General features: G+C 51.4%; 1 protein-coding gene across 1 annotated transcript in view; it reads right to left on the bottom strand.

Annotated features, from left to right (window-relative positions):
- The window catches only part of PADI2 (peptidyl arginine deiminase 2), a 46,917-nt gene that overhangs the window by 13,414 nt on the left and 16,217 nt on the right, over positions 1-17,286 (bottom strand). Inside the window, exons 4-9 of the mRNA XM_030876970.2 lie at positions 13,312-13,373; positions 10,187-10,304; positions 8,709-8,834; positions 3,096-3,274; positions 1,137-1,240; positions 25-136 (exon numbers count right to left, since the gene is read on the bottom strand). Of these exons, the coding sequence (XP_030732830.1) occupies positions 25-136; positions 1,137-1,240; positions 3,096-3,274; positions 8,709-8,834; positions 10,187-10,304; positions 13,312-13,373 (701 nt within the window). The remainder of the gene's footprint in view (positions 1-24; positions 137-1,136; positions 1,241-3,095; positions 3,275-8,708; positions 8,835-10,186; positions 10,305-13,311; positions 13,374-17,286) is intronic.

The following is a 17,286-nucleotide window of genomic DNA, read 5'->3' as shown; positions in this document are numbered from 1 at the left end:
CCTTCCCAGCTTGGGGTTCCTTACCTGGATCCAGCGATCTCCCCGGTTCATGTACTGGAAGCAGACCTTCAGTTCACAGTTGGTTTTCTCAACCAGGTTCTTCACCTCTTTCAGGAACAGGTAATTGTCCTTCATGCTGAGAAGTGTAGGAAGAGGGGGAGGCCAAGAGGGAGGGTGAGGAGGGATGAGGGCCAGTCCACTGAGGTGGCAACAGCAGTTGGCATCTCTGGGCTGTGCTGGGCAGATGAGGCCACATCTGTGTTCAAAGGCACCTTTGCAAAGGCCACTGGAGTCAAGGGCCAAGCAAACTCATCCCCTCATGCAGTGTTTACCAAAGTCATGAACAAACAAAACGAGGAGGGGAATTCTCACCCTCACCTGCCCCAAAGCCTTACATCTCTGACTCCCCAGATTTCCAAGGAAGAGCTATGCCTAGCATGGAGGCAGGGGATGGGTCCAGGACAGCAGGGGTGTGTGGCCAGGTGGTGTGATCAGTATCACCTGCAGGCACTTCTTTCCCCTGCTTCTCATCTCGCTGTAGCTGTCTAGCACATAATAGATGCTCAGTTAAAGAATTGCTGGATGAATAAGATGAGTTGAATATCCATTGTAGAGAAAGGTTCCTGACTACATCGTATGGGCCAAGAAGATATGGGAAGGAAATGCTAGCTATTATTATTATTATTTTTTTTGTGATACGCGGGCCTCTCACTGTTGTGGCCTCTCCCCCTGCAGAGCACAGGCTCTGGAAGCGCAGGCCCAGTGGCCACAGCTCACGGGCCCAGCCACTCCGCGGCACGTGGGATCCTCCCAGACCGGGGCACGAACCCGTGTCCCCTGCATTGGCAGGTGGACTCCCAACCACCGCGCCACCAGGGAAGCCCGCTAGCTATTATTTTTTAGAGCACAAAAACTCTGTGCCAGGACCTTGGATGAATACTTCACCTGCTTCATCTCACTTAATCATCACAGTGACTCTGTGATGTGAGCGTCTCAGAGAAACAGAGGCACAGAGAGGCCAAGTGAGTTGCTCGAGGTCACACAGCTGGTAAGTAACAGAGCATGATCTGAACTCAGGTCTGTCTGCCCCTGAAGCCCCAGCTTTAGCCACTCTCTGCGCTGTGCCTAATGCTTACCAGCACACAAACACCGACAAAGGAGGCAGGGTGTTGGGGGTCATGATCCACGGAGCAATCCGGAATGTCACGGTGTCCGTGAAGATGGGTGTCAGGGGGACCTCCTGGGCGTGGGGGAGAAGAGGAGGGGATCAAAAAGTCTTGTCAGGGTGCTTTTCACTCCTGCCTAACAAAGTGGGTGAAACCAATAACAGTAGTACCTCAGGGAGCGCTTACGGTGCGCCAGGTCCTATTTTTACATGTGAGATTTCACTTCTGCCTTACAATAACCCCAGAGGGTAGATAGTATTATAATCCTTGTTTTATAGATGGGGAAACCAAGTCACATAGCTGTCCAAGGTCAGATGGTTAGTAAGTGGTAGAGCCTGTATATAAGCCCGGGCAGTCTGGCTGCCAAGCCCATACTCTCAACCACTGTCTGATCTCGCTGCATCAAAGTTCTCTTCCTGAAATCGGCTCACATGATGGCTGAACCAGCCCCGGCCTTCCTCTGTTTTTGCTCTGGGCACCTTGCCCTTTTCTATGTGTGAGTGTTATAATGTTATTGGGGGAAATTTTGATATGTCCACATTGCTCTTTAAGGAAAGGTTCGGGAAGCTTGCCTGCAACTTGAAGGAAGATGAGATGATTCCTTTGCATGGCTGGCTTTGGAAAGCTACAGGAAACCGGGCCCCTGCCCTTGGTGGGGAGGATGGAGGTGGCCTTTCTTGCATGGGTCTGCCTTTTTAAAAAAATTATTTATTTATTTTTGGCCACACTGCACGGCAGGCAGGATCTCAGTTCCCTGACCAGGGATCGAACCTGTGCCCCCTGCAGTGGAAGCACAGAGTCTTAACCACTGGACCTCCAGGGAAGTCCCCCAGGGCCTGCCTTTTGAGTGGCCGCTGGAGGGGGCCAATCTGAGAGACCCTGATGGCCAGGTTGCTCCAGGCACTGGGGGAGCAGGAGAAGCCCTCTCCCTACCCCCTCCTGTTAGCTCTGCTTTTCCTGCCTTTCCCTTTTCCCAGCGACTTGAGGCTGCTTTGTGAGTGAGATCTCACAAGCTTGTATGCTCACAGTCACCCTGGGAAGCAGCAGTATTTGTCATTTCTGTTTTCCAGATGAGGCAACTAAGGCATAGGGAGTAAATTCACTTGCCCAATGTCTCATGGGCTCAAACCTGGGCCATCTGACTCCAGAACCTCTTCTCATAAATCTAAGCGAGACCTAGCTTCACCTTCGGCAGAGCCCTTGGCCTCCTGCCTCAAAGCAGTCCGGGGATGAAACTGGGGAGCAAACCCTGTGTCTGAGAGGGCAACCAGGTCCCTCCCTATATCTGAACAAAGCTGGGTGGGCCTGAGGGGTAGGGGTCTGGGGCTGCCATTTTTGATGAGAGGTCCTTGTGGGCAGGACACATCCTAGGCTGGCGGGTGGGGGGCTTCTCCTCAGGAGGGGAAGGTGCTCTCCTTCTCGTCCAGTTTCCCAAAACCAAGAGCAAAGGTGGGTGAGATGTCTGGCCACAGGGAGGGGACACGGCCTGCGACTGGGATTTGGGGTTCGGCCTGTGGTCAGAGTTGGTAGAACCCACAGCTAGGGTGTGGGACCAGGCAGGGAGGGAAGGCTCATGTGTGTGGCCTACTTTGCTTCTTGTGCTAACCTTTGGCACTCTGTGCCTCAGAACTAGGCCCGCTCTCTGCAGGGAGGAGGACAGACCAGGGACAGGCATGAGGTAAGAGAAAATCACCTGGAGAGAATCCGGGAGAGTAGGTACAGTAAGGAGGAACCCCCAGAGCATAGCTCAGAGGACGCTGGCAGACACATGTGGATGGTGGGGCATCCGGGTCTCCAAGCCTGGACCCCCTCCCCTTGGAGCTTTGAGGGGAGTAGAGCATACGGGGGACCCCCCAGGAGTGGCCCTCTAGAAGGAGCCCCACCTGGCCCGCAGGGCAGCCCCTCCTGGTAGAGGCCCGGAGCCCTCACCTCGGCCATATACTCCAGCAGGCTGACGTGGATGGAGACCAGGCCCGAGAAGCCCTCGTCGGGAAAACGCAGGCCTTCCACGAAGAACAGCAGCTCAGCAGAGCCGCCCGTGTACTTGACCACGTGGTAGAGCTTCCGGCGGCCCAGGATGTGGATATAACGCTGGCCGAAAAACGGGTCTGGAGGGAGAAGGACCAAGGTCAGGCCCCATCCACAACCGTCCGTGGGGCGGGGTCACTGATGGGGGACGCGATGGCAGAGTAACCTGTCCTCTAGACACAGAGAGAAAAGCACAAGCAGAAAATGCCACCAGAAGGGCCGTGGCCTGGTCATCTTCCCAGCACTGCAGGGCCCCAGCCATGTGGCACTCAACCAGACACCCTTCCTGGCTTCTGGCTTCCTTGCCTATAAAGTGAGCTAACTCTCCCAGGAAGGGGACACGAAATGTAGCAGCTGAGGACCGGGCAGCCAGTGATGTCAAGGAAGGGAATTATTGTTCCCATTTTACAGAGGAGGAAACAGTCCCAGAAATAAGAAATGGCTTGTCCAGAGTCACATAGCCAGTCACATAGCCAGTAAGTGGCTGAGCTGGGACTCAAATCCCTGTCTAGTTCTGAACCCTGACCTCTCCTCTCCTTTATATAAGTAAAACACCAAAGTGTCCATTTGTGCCCCAAATTCTCCTCCATATAATGCAAGCCACATTGGCGTGTGGGTCCCTGGCTGCACGTTTTTGTGGCTGGTTTCTCCCACGCTCCTGCCCCACTGAAACCACCCAGCTCTTCACAGCGCTGTTCCCTCTGCTTGGAAGAGTTATCTCCCTCCTTCTTTCAGGCCTTGATTTGTGTCACTTCTGGGAATCATAGCCAGATCCCCCAGAGACCAAGCCAGGGGCTCTGTCTGGAGTTTCCGCAGCCCCCATCCTTCCCCATCACAGCCTTTAAATGGACATGATCTCAGTGTTTAGTTGTTGGCTCTGAGAGACTGTCACCTGCATGGGGGCTGAGACAGGCCCGGTCCAGGGCAGGTTGTATTTAATAAATATCTACTGAATGAACCAATGGCTCCCATACCACTCCCCGTGGGAGAATTTTCAGGCCAATTTAGAGCACATGTGTTGAATTACTACTCTGTGACCACGTGGACACGGACCTCTGGGGGACACAGAGATGGGCAAGATGCAGCCCCTCTGTCTAGGTGCAGTGCTCAGCTGATGATAAGATGGCACAGATGTGGGAAGCGTCATAGTAGAGCTACGGGGTGAGAGAGCCCGTGGGGTTACTGGGGTGAGGAGGACAGGGGAAGGGAGGCGGGGTGGGAGGTGTTTGAGCAGAGAAAGGCAGCCTTTGAGATGCCCCTGGGGGCGGCAGAGGTGGGGTGCAGTGAGGAGAGGAGATACTTGCATTGCCCAAGGCATGGAGGTAGGACCCTATGCAGTTCCAGAAGGAGTTTCTTTATGCCCTGCAGAGCTGGAAGGGCAGAATCAGGCTCAGCTTAGTACTGTTGTCAACAACAATGGGTATGATTATTGACCAGTCACCTGAGGGCTAGAGCATGTAACTAGAACAGTCCTGGCATGAATAGGGTGCTTGATTAAAACTTGCAAAATGAACGGAGGAACCAGCAAAGCCCAGGCTCAGGATGGTTCCTCACGTAGGACAATGTGCTCAACTAGACCCTGGTTATACATCTCATTAAGGGGGGGTTACCTTAGTGGTTATTACTTCCAGAGTCAGAGAGATGCGGGTTCAAGTACCTCTCTGGCTTACAAGCTGCAAAACCTCAGGGAATTCACTTAACCTCCCTGAGCCTCAGTTTACTCATCTGTTAAATGGGGGATAATAACACTTACGCCACAGGGTCCTTGCAAGATAAAATGACAGCATCAGCAATTGAGGTAAGCTCGGTAACCAAGGGTAACCATTGGTAACACAGCTAGGACTTGCTGGTATTACTACTATGAGAGCCCATGAATGTGTCAGCACACCCCTTACTGCAAAATTCATGACCTTTTCATTGAATGGCTTAGGAACAGAAGGCAAAGAAAAATACCTCACCTCACCTTCCCTTAGGTGGGCCCAAGAAATGAGGCATATAGACTCAGACACTGGGTGTCCCAAGGAACAGCTCAAGACAGAAGGTGAAGTCCTTCTCATTCAGAAAAGACAACATATGCCTTGTGTCCCAATCACTAAGTAGATCCAGATGGCTCTGCATAATTAAAAAAATTCTCCCCCGGGCACCCAGGCCCTCCAATGTCCACCTGTCCCAGGCTGCACTTGAACTGGTGCTAGGAAAGAGATCCTCAGACCTGGAAACTGACTTGTCTTCGCAGAAAACTCCAAAACTTTCCCAGGGCTCTGGGCAGCTAGGTGGTGTGTGTGTGTGTGTGTGTGTGTGTGTGTGTCTCTGTGTGTGTGTGTGTGTGTGTGTGTGTGTGTCTGTGTGTGTGTCTGTGTGTGTGTCTGTGTGTGTGTCTGTGTGTGTGTGCACGCGCTCCACCTGGGCCTGGGAGGGTGAGGGTCTGGCAGGGGAGCTGGGCCAGATGGAAGGATGCGTTCTTGCCCATCTGCATGCAGTTTTTTCCCCTCTATGGCCTGCAATTTACATGTGCCTCTCTTTCTAGTGTCTTGGGCCAGCTCTAGGTAGATTGATGACTTAGCGGGAACAATCCAGCCACTGTCCCGAGGAGCCTCCTTCCCCCATCCCCTGTCCCAGCTGGGTGCAGTCCTGCCTGAGTGTGACCAGCTCTCCCTGCAGGAACCAACAATGACCCTCTATTGAGCAGCCCACGTGCCTCGGGCTGGGCCCCGCCAGCCACCCTGACTTCTCCTTAGCCCCAGGCATCGGCCCCGCAGGCTGGCATGTGGCATAACCCTTCTGGTCACTTTGGAGCCATTCCACCTCCCAAGGAGACTCTTTGATAGTGTGGCCATCTGTCCTGGTTTGCCTGGGATTGAGGGGTTTCCTGGAATGAGGGAGTTTTAGAGCTAAAACCAGGAAAATCCTGGGCAAACTGGGACAAGTTGGTCACTGCACCCTTGTAGGAAGAGGTCAGGTCCCAACTTTGGGATCCTGAGGCAGAATCTGAGGCTGGAGCACAGACACCTGGGTCCTCCTAACAGCACTGGAGACACCTGTCCACTGCAATCATTATACAGTAAGTCCCCTGCATACGAACCTTCAAGTTGCGAAATTTCAAAGATGCGAACGTGCGTTCCATCAATATCCGGCGTAAGTGAAACTGCAGCTTGCCCTCGGATTGTGTTAGCTGGGTACCTAGGTACCTAGGTTAACTTTGTTGGGCTCAGGAACAAATTGGACCTACGAACGCTCTCTTGGAACGGAACTCGTCCGTATGTAGGGGACTTACTGTAATTAATAATCATAATAATAACCCCCCAAAAGCAAGAGAGAGTGTTCCACGGGCCGGCTACTGAGTGCTGACACGTGTTCCTTATCTAATCTCTATCACCAGCGGGAACTGTCAGGCCTCTCCTTAGCCCCACGTCACATCACAGAAGAGGAACCCAAGGCCTGGCCCGGTAAGTAGACTTGCCCAGATGCAGGATTTGAACCTCCTGGGCTCTGGAGCTCCCTCTCAGGGTCCCTCAGCCTCCAGCCAAGCCCCCTGCCCTTGGGGGACACAGGTGACACATGACATTCATGTAACACAACATATTCTTATCCACAGGTGTACATGGATTTTGACAAAACCCCCAAATGCCTGCATGGCTGAAAAGGAAGAAGAGGAAACTGTACCACAGATGAATTATTTTTCATCCCGGTTAGTGTGGCACTGAGTATTCACCCAGGATTCCAATTCTGTGGGAAACTGACGATTCCGGGATCATCGCTGCATCGGTAACACCGCCCCTCCCCCCACATTGCAAGATGGCAGCCCAGATGAGACAGACCGGGGAACAGCATCGCAAAGCACTCACAGCAGTGGCTCCTCCTTTTCTTGTCTGCTCAGGACCCATCTCGATGGCAGTGAGGGAGAGGGATGTGATTAAGGGCCAGATCTCAATCCACTGTCATCAACAAAAAGACGCTCTAGATAATGTCCAGGTGTCACTAGCAGCAACAGGTTGAGGGTCACAATACCACACAATGTGGTCGAGAAGCCGAGATCCTGCTTGTACCCCTCCTGTCCGGCCGGCAGCCCCATCCGCCGTGGCAACCCTGGCCTCGACAGGGTAAGCATCAACATCTCCGGCCCGCTTAGGCGGCGGAGCCGGCCTGACTCTGGGGACATTCCAACCTGCGTGAGGTCACTGCCCGAGCCCAGGGCGGATCAGGAGGTGGACTGGCTTCAGGTGGCAGCTGGGTCCACTGCTGTCCTGGCTAAATCCCTCCCTGAGGTGAGGGTCCAGGGCCACTGGGACCAAGTCCTCATGGCGACTGCTCTTAGTGGGCCTGGTCAGAGGAGGGCCCCAGAGCTAGGCTGGAGACCCTGGGCCCCCCAGAGAGCTGGGCATGCGGGGGAGGCCTCACCCTGCACCACAGCAAACGATTTTGCGGAGACAGCTTTTTAATACATAAATCAGACCTTGACAGTCACTTGCTTAAAACCTTCTAACGGCTTTCCAGTGCACTTGGAATAAAATGCAAGCCCTCTCTGCATGCGCTGGCCCCTGCCCAGTTCGCTGACCTTGACTCCAACACATCTCCCTCCTCCGGTCTTCTGTCTGTTCCTCCAATACTGGTTCCCTCCTCCGGGCTTTGTACGCGCTGTTCCCTCTGCTTACAACACTCTTCCCTCAGCTCATGAACGGCTGGTTCTTTCTCATGGTTGCTTTGGTTCTCAACTCAAATGTCGCCTGCTCGGAGAGGCCTTGCCAGACCATCTAGGCTAGCGGTGCCTCGCCTTTGCCCCTGCCGTTTTCTGCTGCTTGGTCTGTGTCATTTCCTCCAATTGTGCTTTCCTCATTAGACCGTCTCCTTCCCGAGGGCAGGGTGTGATGGCAGAGTTCACCCAGGGATCCCGGCGCTGAGACCAGCATCTGGCACTGAGGGGGCCCGACACCGATTCACAGAAGGAACGAGACAGAGCAGGCAGCTGCGGGGATTAGCTCCATGGCAGAAGCACGTTCCTGACTCACTGGGGACCCAGGAGGCCCTGTCCTTGGCAAGAGGACAAGGGCTCCGCTCCTTGAAGGTGCCCACAGCATCATCACGGGCTCTTTAAAAGTCAGGGGCAGTTCTCATGTTCAGAAAGTCTGAGATGAGCAGAAAACACCTGGTGGGGGTGGGAGGGAGTGGGTACCTGCCTCAGGTATCATGAAGGTGATGTGATTCTGGGAAAGATGGACCTCAAAAGCCTTTCTTCCCCTGGTTCACGTGGAACTCCTTGGGGTTCCACATAAATCTGTCACTGCCAACTCCTTTGAGGGAGGAGAGATCTATCCCACGGGTCCTCTTGACTTCACAGGACAACGGTGGTCCTGGTTACCATTACCAAGAAGCTGGCCCTCTCCAGTCACCTGCACCTGTGACTACTAAGGGGAGGGGTCTGGGGAGCCTTAGAGGGAGGAGCTGGGCCCCCGAGGGGTATCTCAGAGAGCACTGACTGGATGGGAACTGCAGGAGGGCCAGGCTGGGGACACTCACTCTCCACGTAGAACACGCCCACTTTGTCCGAGTCCGACATGGAAATGTAGAGAACGATCTCGTATCCGGTGGGGAGGTGGTCGGGGCCTTTGGTCCGCAGGATCATCTGGGACATGTCCTTGAGGTCTGAGGGGTGGATGCATGAGGAGGTTAGAATTAAGAGAATTGCGTTGGGGCGGGGTGGGGGCGTGGGGGAACTGGATGAAGGTGGTCAAAAGGTACACACTTCCAGTTGTAAGATAAATAAGTTACCAGGGATGTAATGTACAACATGATTAATGTAATTAACACGGCTGTATATTATATATGAAAGTTGTTGACAGTAAATCCTAAGAGTTCTTATCACAATTTTGTTTTTCTACTTCTTTAATTTTGTACCTATATGAGATGATGGATGTTTGCTAAACTTATTGTAATACTCACTTCATGATGTGTGGAAATCGAATCATTATGCTGTATACCTTAAACTTAGACAGTGTTGTGTGTCAATTATATCTTAATTAAAAAAACAAAGGAGAATTGTGGCTGGAATGTTGGCCTGTTACTTTTATAATCAGGACAAAGCAAACCCCAAACCCGTGTATTATGAAAAAGCATAAGAAGTAGTTGTTATCTCCAACAATACAGATGACTTCCTATAACCTTTTGGGAACTTCCTTCTGCTCCTTTTTCTACATATGTACAGCTTCTTAAAAAACATGGTTCCAGGGACTTCCCTGGTGGCGCAGTGGTTGAGAGTCCGCCTGCCAATGCAGGGGACACGGGTTCGTGCCCCGGTCCGGGAGGATCCCACATGCCGCGGAGCGGCTAGGCCCGTGAGCCATGGCCGCTGAGCCTGCGCGTCTGGAGCCTGTGCTCCGCAACGGGAGAGGCCACAGCAGTGAGAGGCCCGCGTACCGCAAAAAAAAAAAAAAAAAGAAAAGTAAAAGAATCCGCCTGCCAATGCAGGGGACACGGGTTAGAGCCCTGGTCCAGGAAGATACCACATACTGCAGAGCAACTAAGCCCGTGTGCCACAACTACTGAGCCTGAGCTCTAGAGCCTGTGAGCCACAACTACTGGACCCGCGTGCCACAACTACTGAAGCCCGTGCTCCTAGAACCCGTGCTCTGCAACAAGAGAAGCCGCTGCAATGAGAAGCCCGCGCCCTCAACAAAGAGTAGCCCCTGCTCACCACAACTAGAAAAAGCTCGTGCAGAGCAACAAAGACCCAATGCAGCCAAAAATAAATAAAAGAATTTATAAAACAAAACAAAACAAATGAAAAAACTTTAAAAGAAAAAAACATGGTTCCAATTGAACTATATCGATAGTTTTATTGTCTGTTTTTTAGCAGGAGTGGATACCTGAGTCCACCATCCTCAGGAGACCCAAGGTCACACCTGCCTCACCCTTGGCCCAGCCCAAGACTTATCATAAGTGCTTTCATTGCTCCTCCCTGCTCCCCACCCCAAGCTCAAGTGTGGATTCTGTGGTACCTTCCTTGCTGTAGACTTTCTCATCGCTGCAGTCCTCTCTGGGCAACCAGGGTGTGTCTCGGTCACAGTTCACCAGCAGGATGGCTCCCTGCCCCTCAGGGCCCCAGGTCCAGGATGCCTGCATTGGCGAGGAGAGAGGTCAGTGCTGTCTTCTCTATCTTCTGACAGATATTCTCAACCCCAGCGCAGACCCCATAGGACACTGGAGACAGACCCAATATGAGACTCTTGCAGCCACTACCCAGGAATGTAAATTGGTGCAGCCACTATGCAAAACAGTATGGAGGGTCCTCAAAAAACTAAAAATAGAGTTGCCATATGTTCCAGCAATCCCACTCCTGGGCATATACCCAGACAAAACTGTAATTCGAAAAGATACATGTACCTCTATGTTCACAGCAGCACAATAGCCAAGACATGGAAACAACCTAAATGTCCATTGACAGATGAGTGGATAAAGAAGATGTGGTATAAATAAATAAATAAATAAACAAACATAATACACACACACACACACACACACACACACACACACACAATGGAATATTACTCAGCCATTAAAAAGAATGAAATAATGCCATTTGTAGCAACATGGATGGACCTAGAGATTATCATACTAAGTAAGTCAGAAAGAGAAAGACAAATACAATACGATATCACTTACATGTGGAATCTAAAATATGACACAAATGAACGTATCTATGAACCAGAAACAGACTCACAGACACAGAGAACAGCCTTGTGGTTGCCAACGGGGAGGTAGGGTGGGGGAGGGAAGGATTGGGAGTTTGGGGTTAGCAGGTGAGAACTGTTATATATAGGATGGGTAACAAGGAGGTCTTACTGTATAGCACAGGGAACTATATTCAATATCCTGAGATAAACCATAATGGAAAAGGATATTTTAAAAAGAATGTATATATATGCATAACTGAATCACTTTGCTGTACAGCAGAAATTAAACGCAACTTTGTAAATCAACTATACTTCAATAAAATAAAAAGGGAACCCTCTTGCAGTGTTGGTGGGAATGTAAACTGGTGCAGCCACTATGGAGGACAGTATGGAGGTTCCTCAAAAAACTAAAAATAGAATTACCATATGATCCAGCAAGCCCTCTCCTGGGCATATATTGGACAAAACCATAATTCAAAAAGATATGTGCACCCCTATGTTCATAGCAGCACTAGTCACAATAGCCAAGACGTGGAAATGACCTAAATGTCCGTCAACAGACGAACGGATAAAGAAGATGTGGTACATATACACAATGGAATATTACTCAGCCATTAAAAAGAATGAAATAATGCCATTTGCAGTAACATGGATGGACCTAGAGATTATCATACTAAGTAAGTCAGAAAGAGAAAGACAAATACCATATGATATCACTTATATGTGGAATCTAAAATATGATGCAAATGAAGATATTTATGAAACAAAAAACAGATTCACAAATATAGAGAATACACTTGTGGTTGCCAAGGGGGAGGTGGGGTGGGGGAAGGAAGGAGTGGGAGTTTGGGGTTAGCAGATGTAAACTTGTAATATATAGGATGGATAAACAACAAGGTCCTACTGTATAGCACAGGGTACTATGTTCAATATCCTGGGATAAACTATGATGGAAAGGAATATGAAAAAGAATATATACATGTATAACTGAGTCACTTTGCTGTACAGAAGAAATTAAACACAATATTGTAAATCAACTACACTTCAATAAAATTTAAAAAAATATTTATGGGATGAGTAAAGAACATATGAAACTTCACTGGCCCACATGGAGGAAGCCTGGGTAAGTTCAGACCCACAGGGACTGGGTGACTCCCCAGCTCCTCAGCGGAAGTTGGATGCCTCAGAGGCCTCTGTGGTGCCTACTGGCACGTAGCTTGGCCATGGACACAGAGAACATATGTGTGGGGCTGCCTTGCCCTCAGGAAGGCAGGGCTGGGGCAGAGCCCCCTAAGAAGGCTGGGGGAATGGGCTCCCCTATAGGCCTGAGGACATGCAGAGAGTCTGCAGCTGGCTGCTAGGCCCCAGGTTTCTCAATGGGCTGTATTTATTTAGCTTTTTAAAGTATCCATCTCCATATAATTTAAACCAGACTTTACGTTGTTATTATAAAAGAAGTGTATGGGGGCTTCCCTGGTGGCGCAGTGGTTGAGAGTCCGCCTGCCGATGCAGGGGACACGGGTTCGTGCCCCGGTCCGGGAAGATCCCACATGCCGCGGAGCGGCTGGGCCCGTGAGCCATGGCCGCTGAGCCTGTGCGTCCAGAGCCTGTGCTCTGCAATGGGAGAGGCCACAACAGTGAGAGGCCCGCGTACCGCAAAAAAAAAAAAAAAAAAAAAAAAAGTAATGTATGGCCATGGCAAAAATTTAAATGCCATACAAGGGCAGAAAATGGAAAAAAGAAGCCTGGATGTGCATAGAGCAAAACCAGCAGAGCTTAAAAATGGGGTTGAGGAAAAAGTAGGAATCAACGACTTGGAGAACACAATGCTATCTGTCTGCACAAGTTAAAAATACACACACGCAAACCACACCGCATGTTTCGCAAGAATCACAAGAACAGAAAGTGATGTGTTAAAACCACTGAAGTGCTCCTTCGTAGGGGAGCAGAATGGGAGTGGGGAATGCAGGATCAAAGAGAATAAATGAATGAATGAATGAACGAATGAATGAATAAATGAAAAACTAAAAACGGGAGAGGGGTTGTGCACGCACCATTAAAGATGATGTGCCTTGAATTGGAAACGATTAATGCAATCTTCTGCTCCCCATGGTCCAAAAAAAAAAAAGGCAAAATAATAAGAGCAAATGCTTTGGCAGTACTTCCTCTGTGGCAGGACATTCATCCTTTCCACCAACTCTATGAACTGGGTGTCCCCATCTTGTGGATGGGAGCCACTGGGACTCGGGAACCTGCTCCATCGCTGTCCCTCTAAGGAGCTTGCTCCTTGGTGGGCTCTGTCATTGGAGTGTGTGTCTGGGAACCTGTCTCCTCATCTGTAAAATGACAGTTGTTGAAGCTTGCTGGGAGGACCACGGCTACCTGCAGGACCCAGCCTGGGGCTCTGGCCCTGGAAGCCCCCCGTTCAGTCTGCCCTTGTAGCGAGGTACCTTTTTTGGGTTGTTCTTTTCCACCACGCCATCCCGGTCTGCATCCACATCCAAGGAGATCTCTGGGGACAGACACATGGGTGAGTTGCTGAGCCTGCCAGACTGGGTAGGCCTGGGACAGGGGGAAGATTAGGGTGGGATTAGGGTGCAGCTCACCCATTTGCTTGGTTCCCAGAAGGGGAGTGCCTTGCTGAGGGCATCTTAGCCAACCCCCTACCTCAACACCCCCCACTGTGGGATGGAAACACGAGCAGATACCGTGCAGACTGCGCAGCTCTTGGAGGGGCTGCCAGGTGGGTCAGGGATCTCTCACCCCTTTACTGTTCCTCAGTCAGTTCTGGGTGGTGGATGGGATGAGCCTCACTGGACAGATTTGGGAGCCTCGGTTCAGAGAGGCCAAGTCACATGCGCGGGGGCACACAGGTCGCATTAGCAGAACTGAAGCACACACTGCGTCTGGTCTGAATCAAAGCTCATATTTTGAAAACTTTCATAGGATTCCCTACCTGCCTTTCCTAGTCTGCCCTAGGCGTGTGTGCATATGTGCACGTGTGTGCGTTTCTCTCCCAGAACTCCTGGTGGTCTAGGGCCCACCTCTAAGGACTGAGGGTTTTACTTTGGGTGGGAAACTGGGTCTTCAACCCCTCTTGATCTGAGGGTGCCCAAGAGGCCAGGCCACCAGATAGAGGATCCACTGCAGGGTCCCTGTTTATCCTTTCTCTTGGGGGAGGGACCTTCTCTATCCCTCGGCCTGCTGTGGGGACCGTGTGGGGCATTGAAATGAGCCCAAGGTTTAGTACCAGACGGTGCTGGGCTTCAACTTTGGTTCTCTGCTTATAAGCTGTGTGGCTTTGGGCAGGTTAGACAGCTTCTCTGAGCCCCAGTTTCTTTATCTGAAAAGTGGGGCCCTTTCCAGTTAGATGAATTGCCCTAATTGCAATGGTGGGCACTACTGCCACTTTCAGCCGGATTTTTGTTGTCGTTGCTGTGGGAGCCGTCCTGGGCACTGCAGGGTGTTAAGCAGCATCCCTGGCCTCTGCCCCCTGGATGCCAGTAACTCCCCCCAGCTATGACAACCGAAATGTCTCCAGATATCGCCAAGTGTCCTTTGGAAGGCAACATGGCTCCCTGAGTTACAGACCGACGGGGCGGGGCAGGGGAGTTGTTGGGAAGGTGATGGGCGCGACACATGAGCTAAGCTGGGTTCAGGGCCCCGAACTGCCTAGTGGGCTCGGCCTCATGCTGAGCATGACTTGCACCGAGGTAGGAGTTGGGTGGGAATGAATGGATTCCTGGGCAGTCCCCTTGGCAGGCGTGCTCTCTCCCTGAAGAGGCAGAAACATCTTCTCTCTCTCTCCTAAGTCGGGGTATTATATTCGGGGCCTCCCTTTGCCCACAGTCCGATTCCCTTTTAACCCTGGTTGTGGCTCTTCTGGGTTTTGAAGGAGGTAGGAGCGGGGGGGCTTTAAGGGCACCTGGTCCTTGGAGAGGCAGCACTCCCACCTCTGCAGCCCCACTGTCAGGCGCTATAGGAAATAGTTAAATAAACTCTTCCCATTGATCCCATTCACGCAGCAAATCACTGTTGAGCATCTACTGTGTTCCACGCACCACACAAGTCGTGGGGACCAGTGGTGGGCAATCAGGGCCCCGTGCCTGCTCCCAAGAAGCCCCCAGTCCTATGAGATAAATATTGTTCCCATTTTACAGGTGAGCAAACCCAGACTTGGAGACGTCACCTGTCAGCAGATTGGGCTGATGAGCTGGGAGGCTGGTGCAGGATAAGAATTCTAGGGAGAAAGCCAAGAAGGCGGCACTACCAGCTACTGTTAAAGAGGCTGATGTAAACTTGTAATATATAGGGTGGATAAACATCAAGGTCCTGGAGCAACAATATTGATTTTGGCTCCCAGACCTTCATGAACTTTCCAGCGGGACACTCCCTAGGGAATGCTGCCTTTCGGGGAGGCTGGCTTCCTGAAGCTCCTGCCTGGGGACCGGCTGCAGACCCAGCCTCCTCCAGGAATCACTCTTTGCTTTTCAAGATAACAATCTCTCCTGCGCGTATAGCTCTTTGTGGACGGTACAGCACTTCCCATGTGTGTTTTCCCTTCAATTGCCCCCCTCTCCACCCAGCCACCCGTACCATACAGATGAGGAAACAGAGACACCCAGCAGGGCATTGACCATGAAGTCCCCAGAGAGTGCAGAGCCAGAGAGTGCAGAGCCACTCGGGTCTCTGACTCCAGACTCCTGCCTTTGGCCGTTCCCTCCACTGTCTGAGGCTGATCTCTACCCTGGGCTGTTTCCAAAACCCAAGCCTGCCTTTCAAGACCAGGACTTGCTCCCGTGAAGTTCAGGGAAGTTGGCCACCTCCCCACCCTGGCAGCCGTGTGGCTTTGGTCTCTAGGCTGCAAGATGGTTCCACATCACGGATCCTGTGGTCTGTGAAAGCAGTGGGGCACAGGAGAGAAATTATGAAGCACTTCATTGTGCTTTACTTCATTACTTACTTTTTTTTTTTGGCCGTGCAGCGCAGGTTGCAGCATCTTAGTTCCCTGACCAGGGATTAAACCCAGGCCATGCAGTGAAAGCACCGAGCCCTAACCACTGGACTGCCAGGGAACTCCCCACTATGAATTTCTTAAATTAAATTTTTTAAATCAATGTAATATTTGTACAGTGCAAAAAACAAAAAAAAAATCAAAGAGTACCAAATAGCTTCTAAAAAAACCCAGGAGTTCCTTGTCCAGCCCGTCCCCTCACCTGCCTGAGGCAATCTCTATAATACCGAATAACGTGCTTATTGCTCTTTCTGGGTTTATTAAATTCAGACAAGTTTCACTGACTTCCCATTATGAAATTCAGGCATTGCGTAATGGGGCTCCCTTATCGCCCACCTCCCGACCTCCCACGGTGCTCGACACGTTCTCTCTTATGACCCATGACCCAACTTCACAGTCAACTGGAATGGCTTCCTCTCCCCTCCACCCTCCCTCAGAAACACCCTCAAGCTATAAGCCATCCCTCAAGGACTTCTCCCCTTCAAAGCTTCCCCCAATGTCCAATTTATCTAGATTCCAAGGGATGGTCTTTGTGGGGACGGGAGCAGGGCGGGCATGGTCTGCGCAGGGCTCTGGCCTCCCGGGATGGCTCTGTCTTCCCTGGGGAAGGAGGGAGAGGACATCTGTTTCAGGGCCTCTGGGGTCCAGACATTTCCCAGAGGCTCTGAATCCTACCTCAGCTCCCCAGAATAGCCCCAAGGTGTCAGGTGGCACCTGGGGTATGGGGCAGATTAACTGGAAATGTCACTGGGATTGGGTTCAAGGCAGTCTGCCCTGAGAATCAAAACACTGCCTCGGCTTCGACACAGAGGCATAAGAGTTTTGGCGGGCTTCCGGCCCCCATGGACAGTGGCAGGGTGCCGGGCCTTCTTGCCTAACTGGGCAGCTTGGGGAGGAAGGATTCTCTTCCCCAACAGCCAACTAGGGCAGTTATCCTCAGCTCTCCGGAGGGGATGCAAGGAATGAGGGCCTTAGCTGATGCTAAAAATTCTCAAGGCTCCTGTACATGTACTGCTCTCATTGCCAGGACCACAGCAAAGAGGGTGAGATTATTCCTCCCTCCGAGATCCCTCCCCTCCCACTTTCCCCCTTAACCTGGAGGGCTTGGCAAATCAGCCCTAACCGGGGGCTCAGAGGCCCTCAGGGATCAATGAGCTCAAAACTCTCATTTTATAGCTGGGAAAAAGGAGGTCTAGGGAATTCCCTGGGGGTCCAGTGGTTAAGACTCTGCAGTTCCACTGCTGTGGGCCCGGGTTCAATCTCTCGTTGGGGAACTAAGATCCTGCAAGCTGTGTGGTACAGACAAAAAAAAAAAAAATGAGGTCTGGAGGGGGAGGGCATATAACAGGTTTTTGGCAGGACTGGGACCAAGACCCACAGTCTGATTTGGCCAAGGGCATTATAGTTTCGT

Source organism: Globicephala melas, chromosome 1, assembly GCF_963455315.2.
Source record: "Globicephala melas chromosome 1, mGloMel1.2, whole genome shotgun sequence".
Lineage (NCBI taxonomy): Eukaryota > Metazoa > Chordata > Mammalia > Artiodactyla > Delphinidae > Globicephala > Globicephala melas.
The sequence above is the reverse complement of the archived record's forward strand: the minus strand, read 5'-3'. Positions and strand labels throughout refer to the sequence as shown.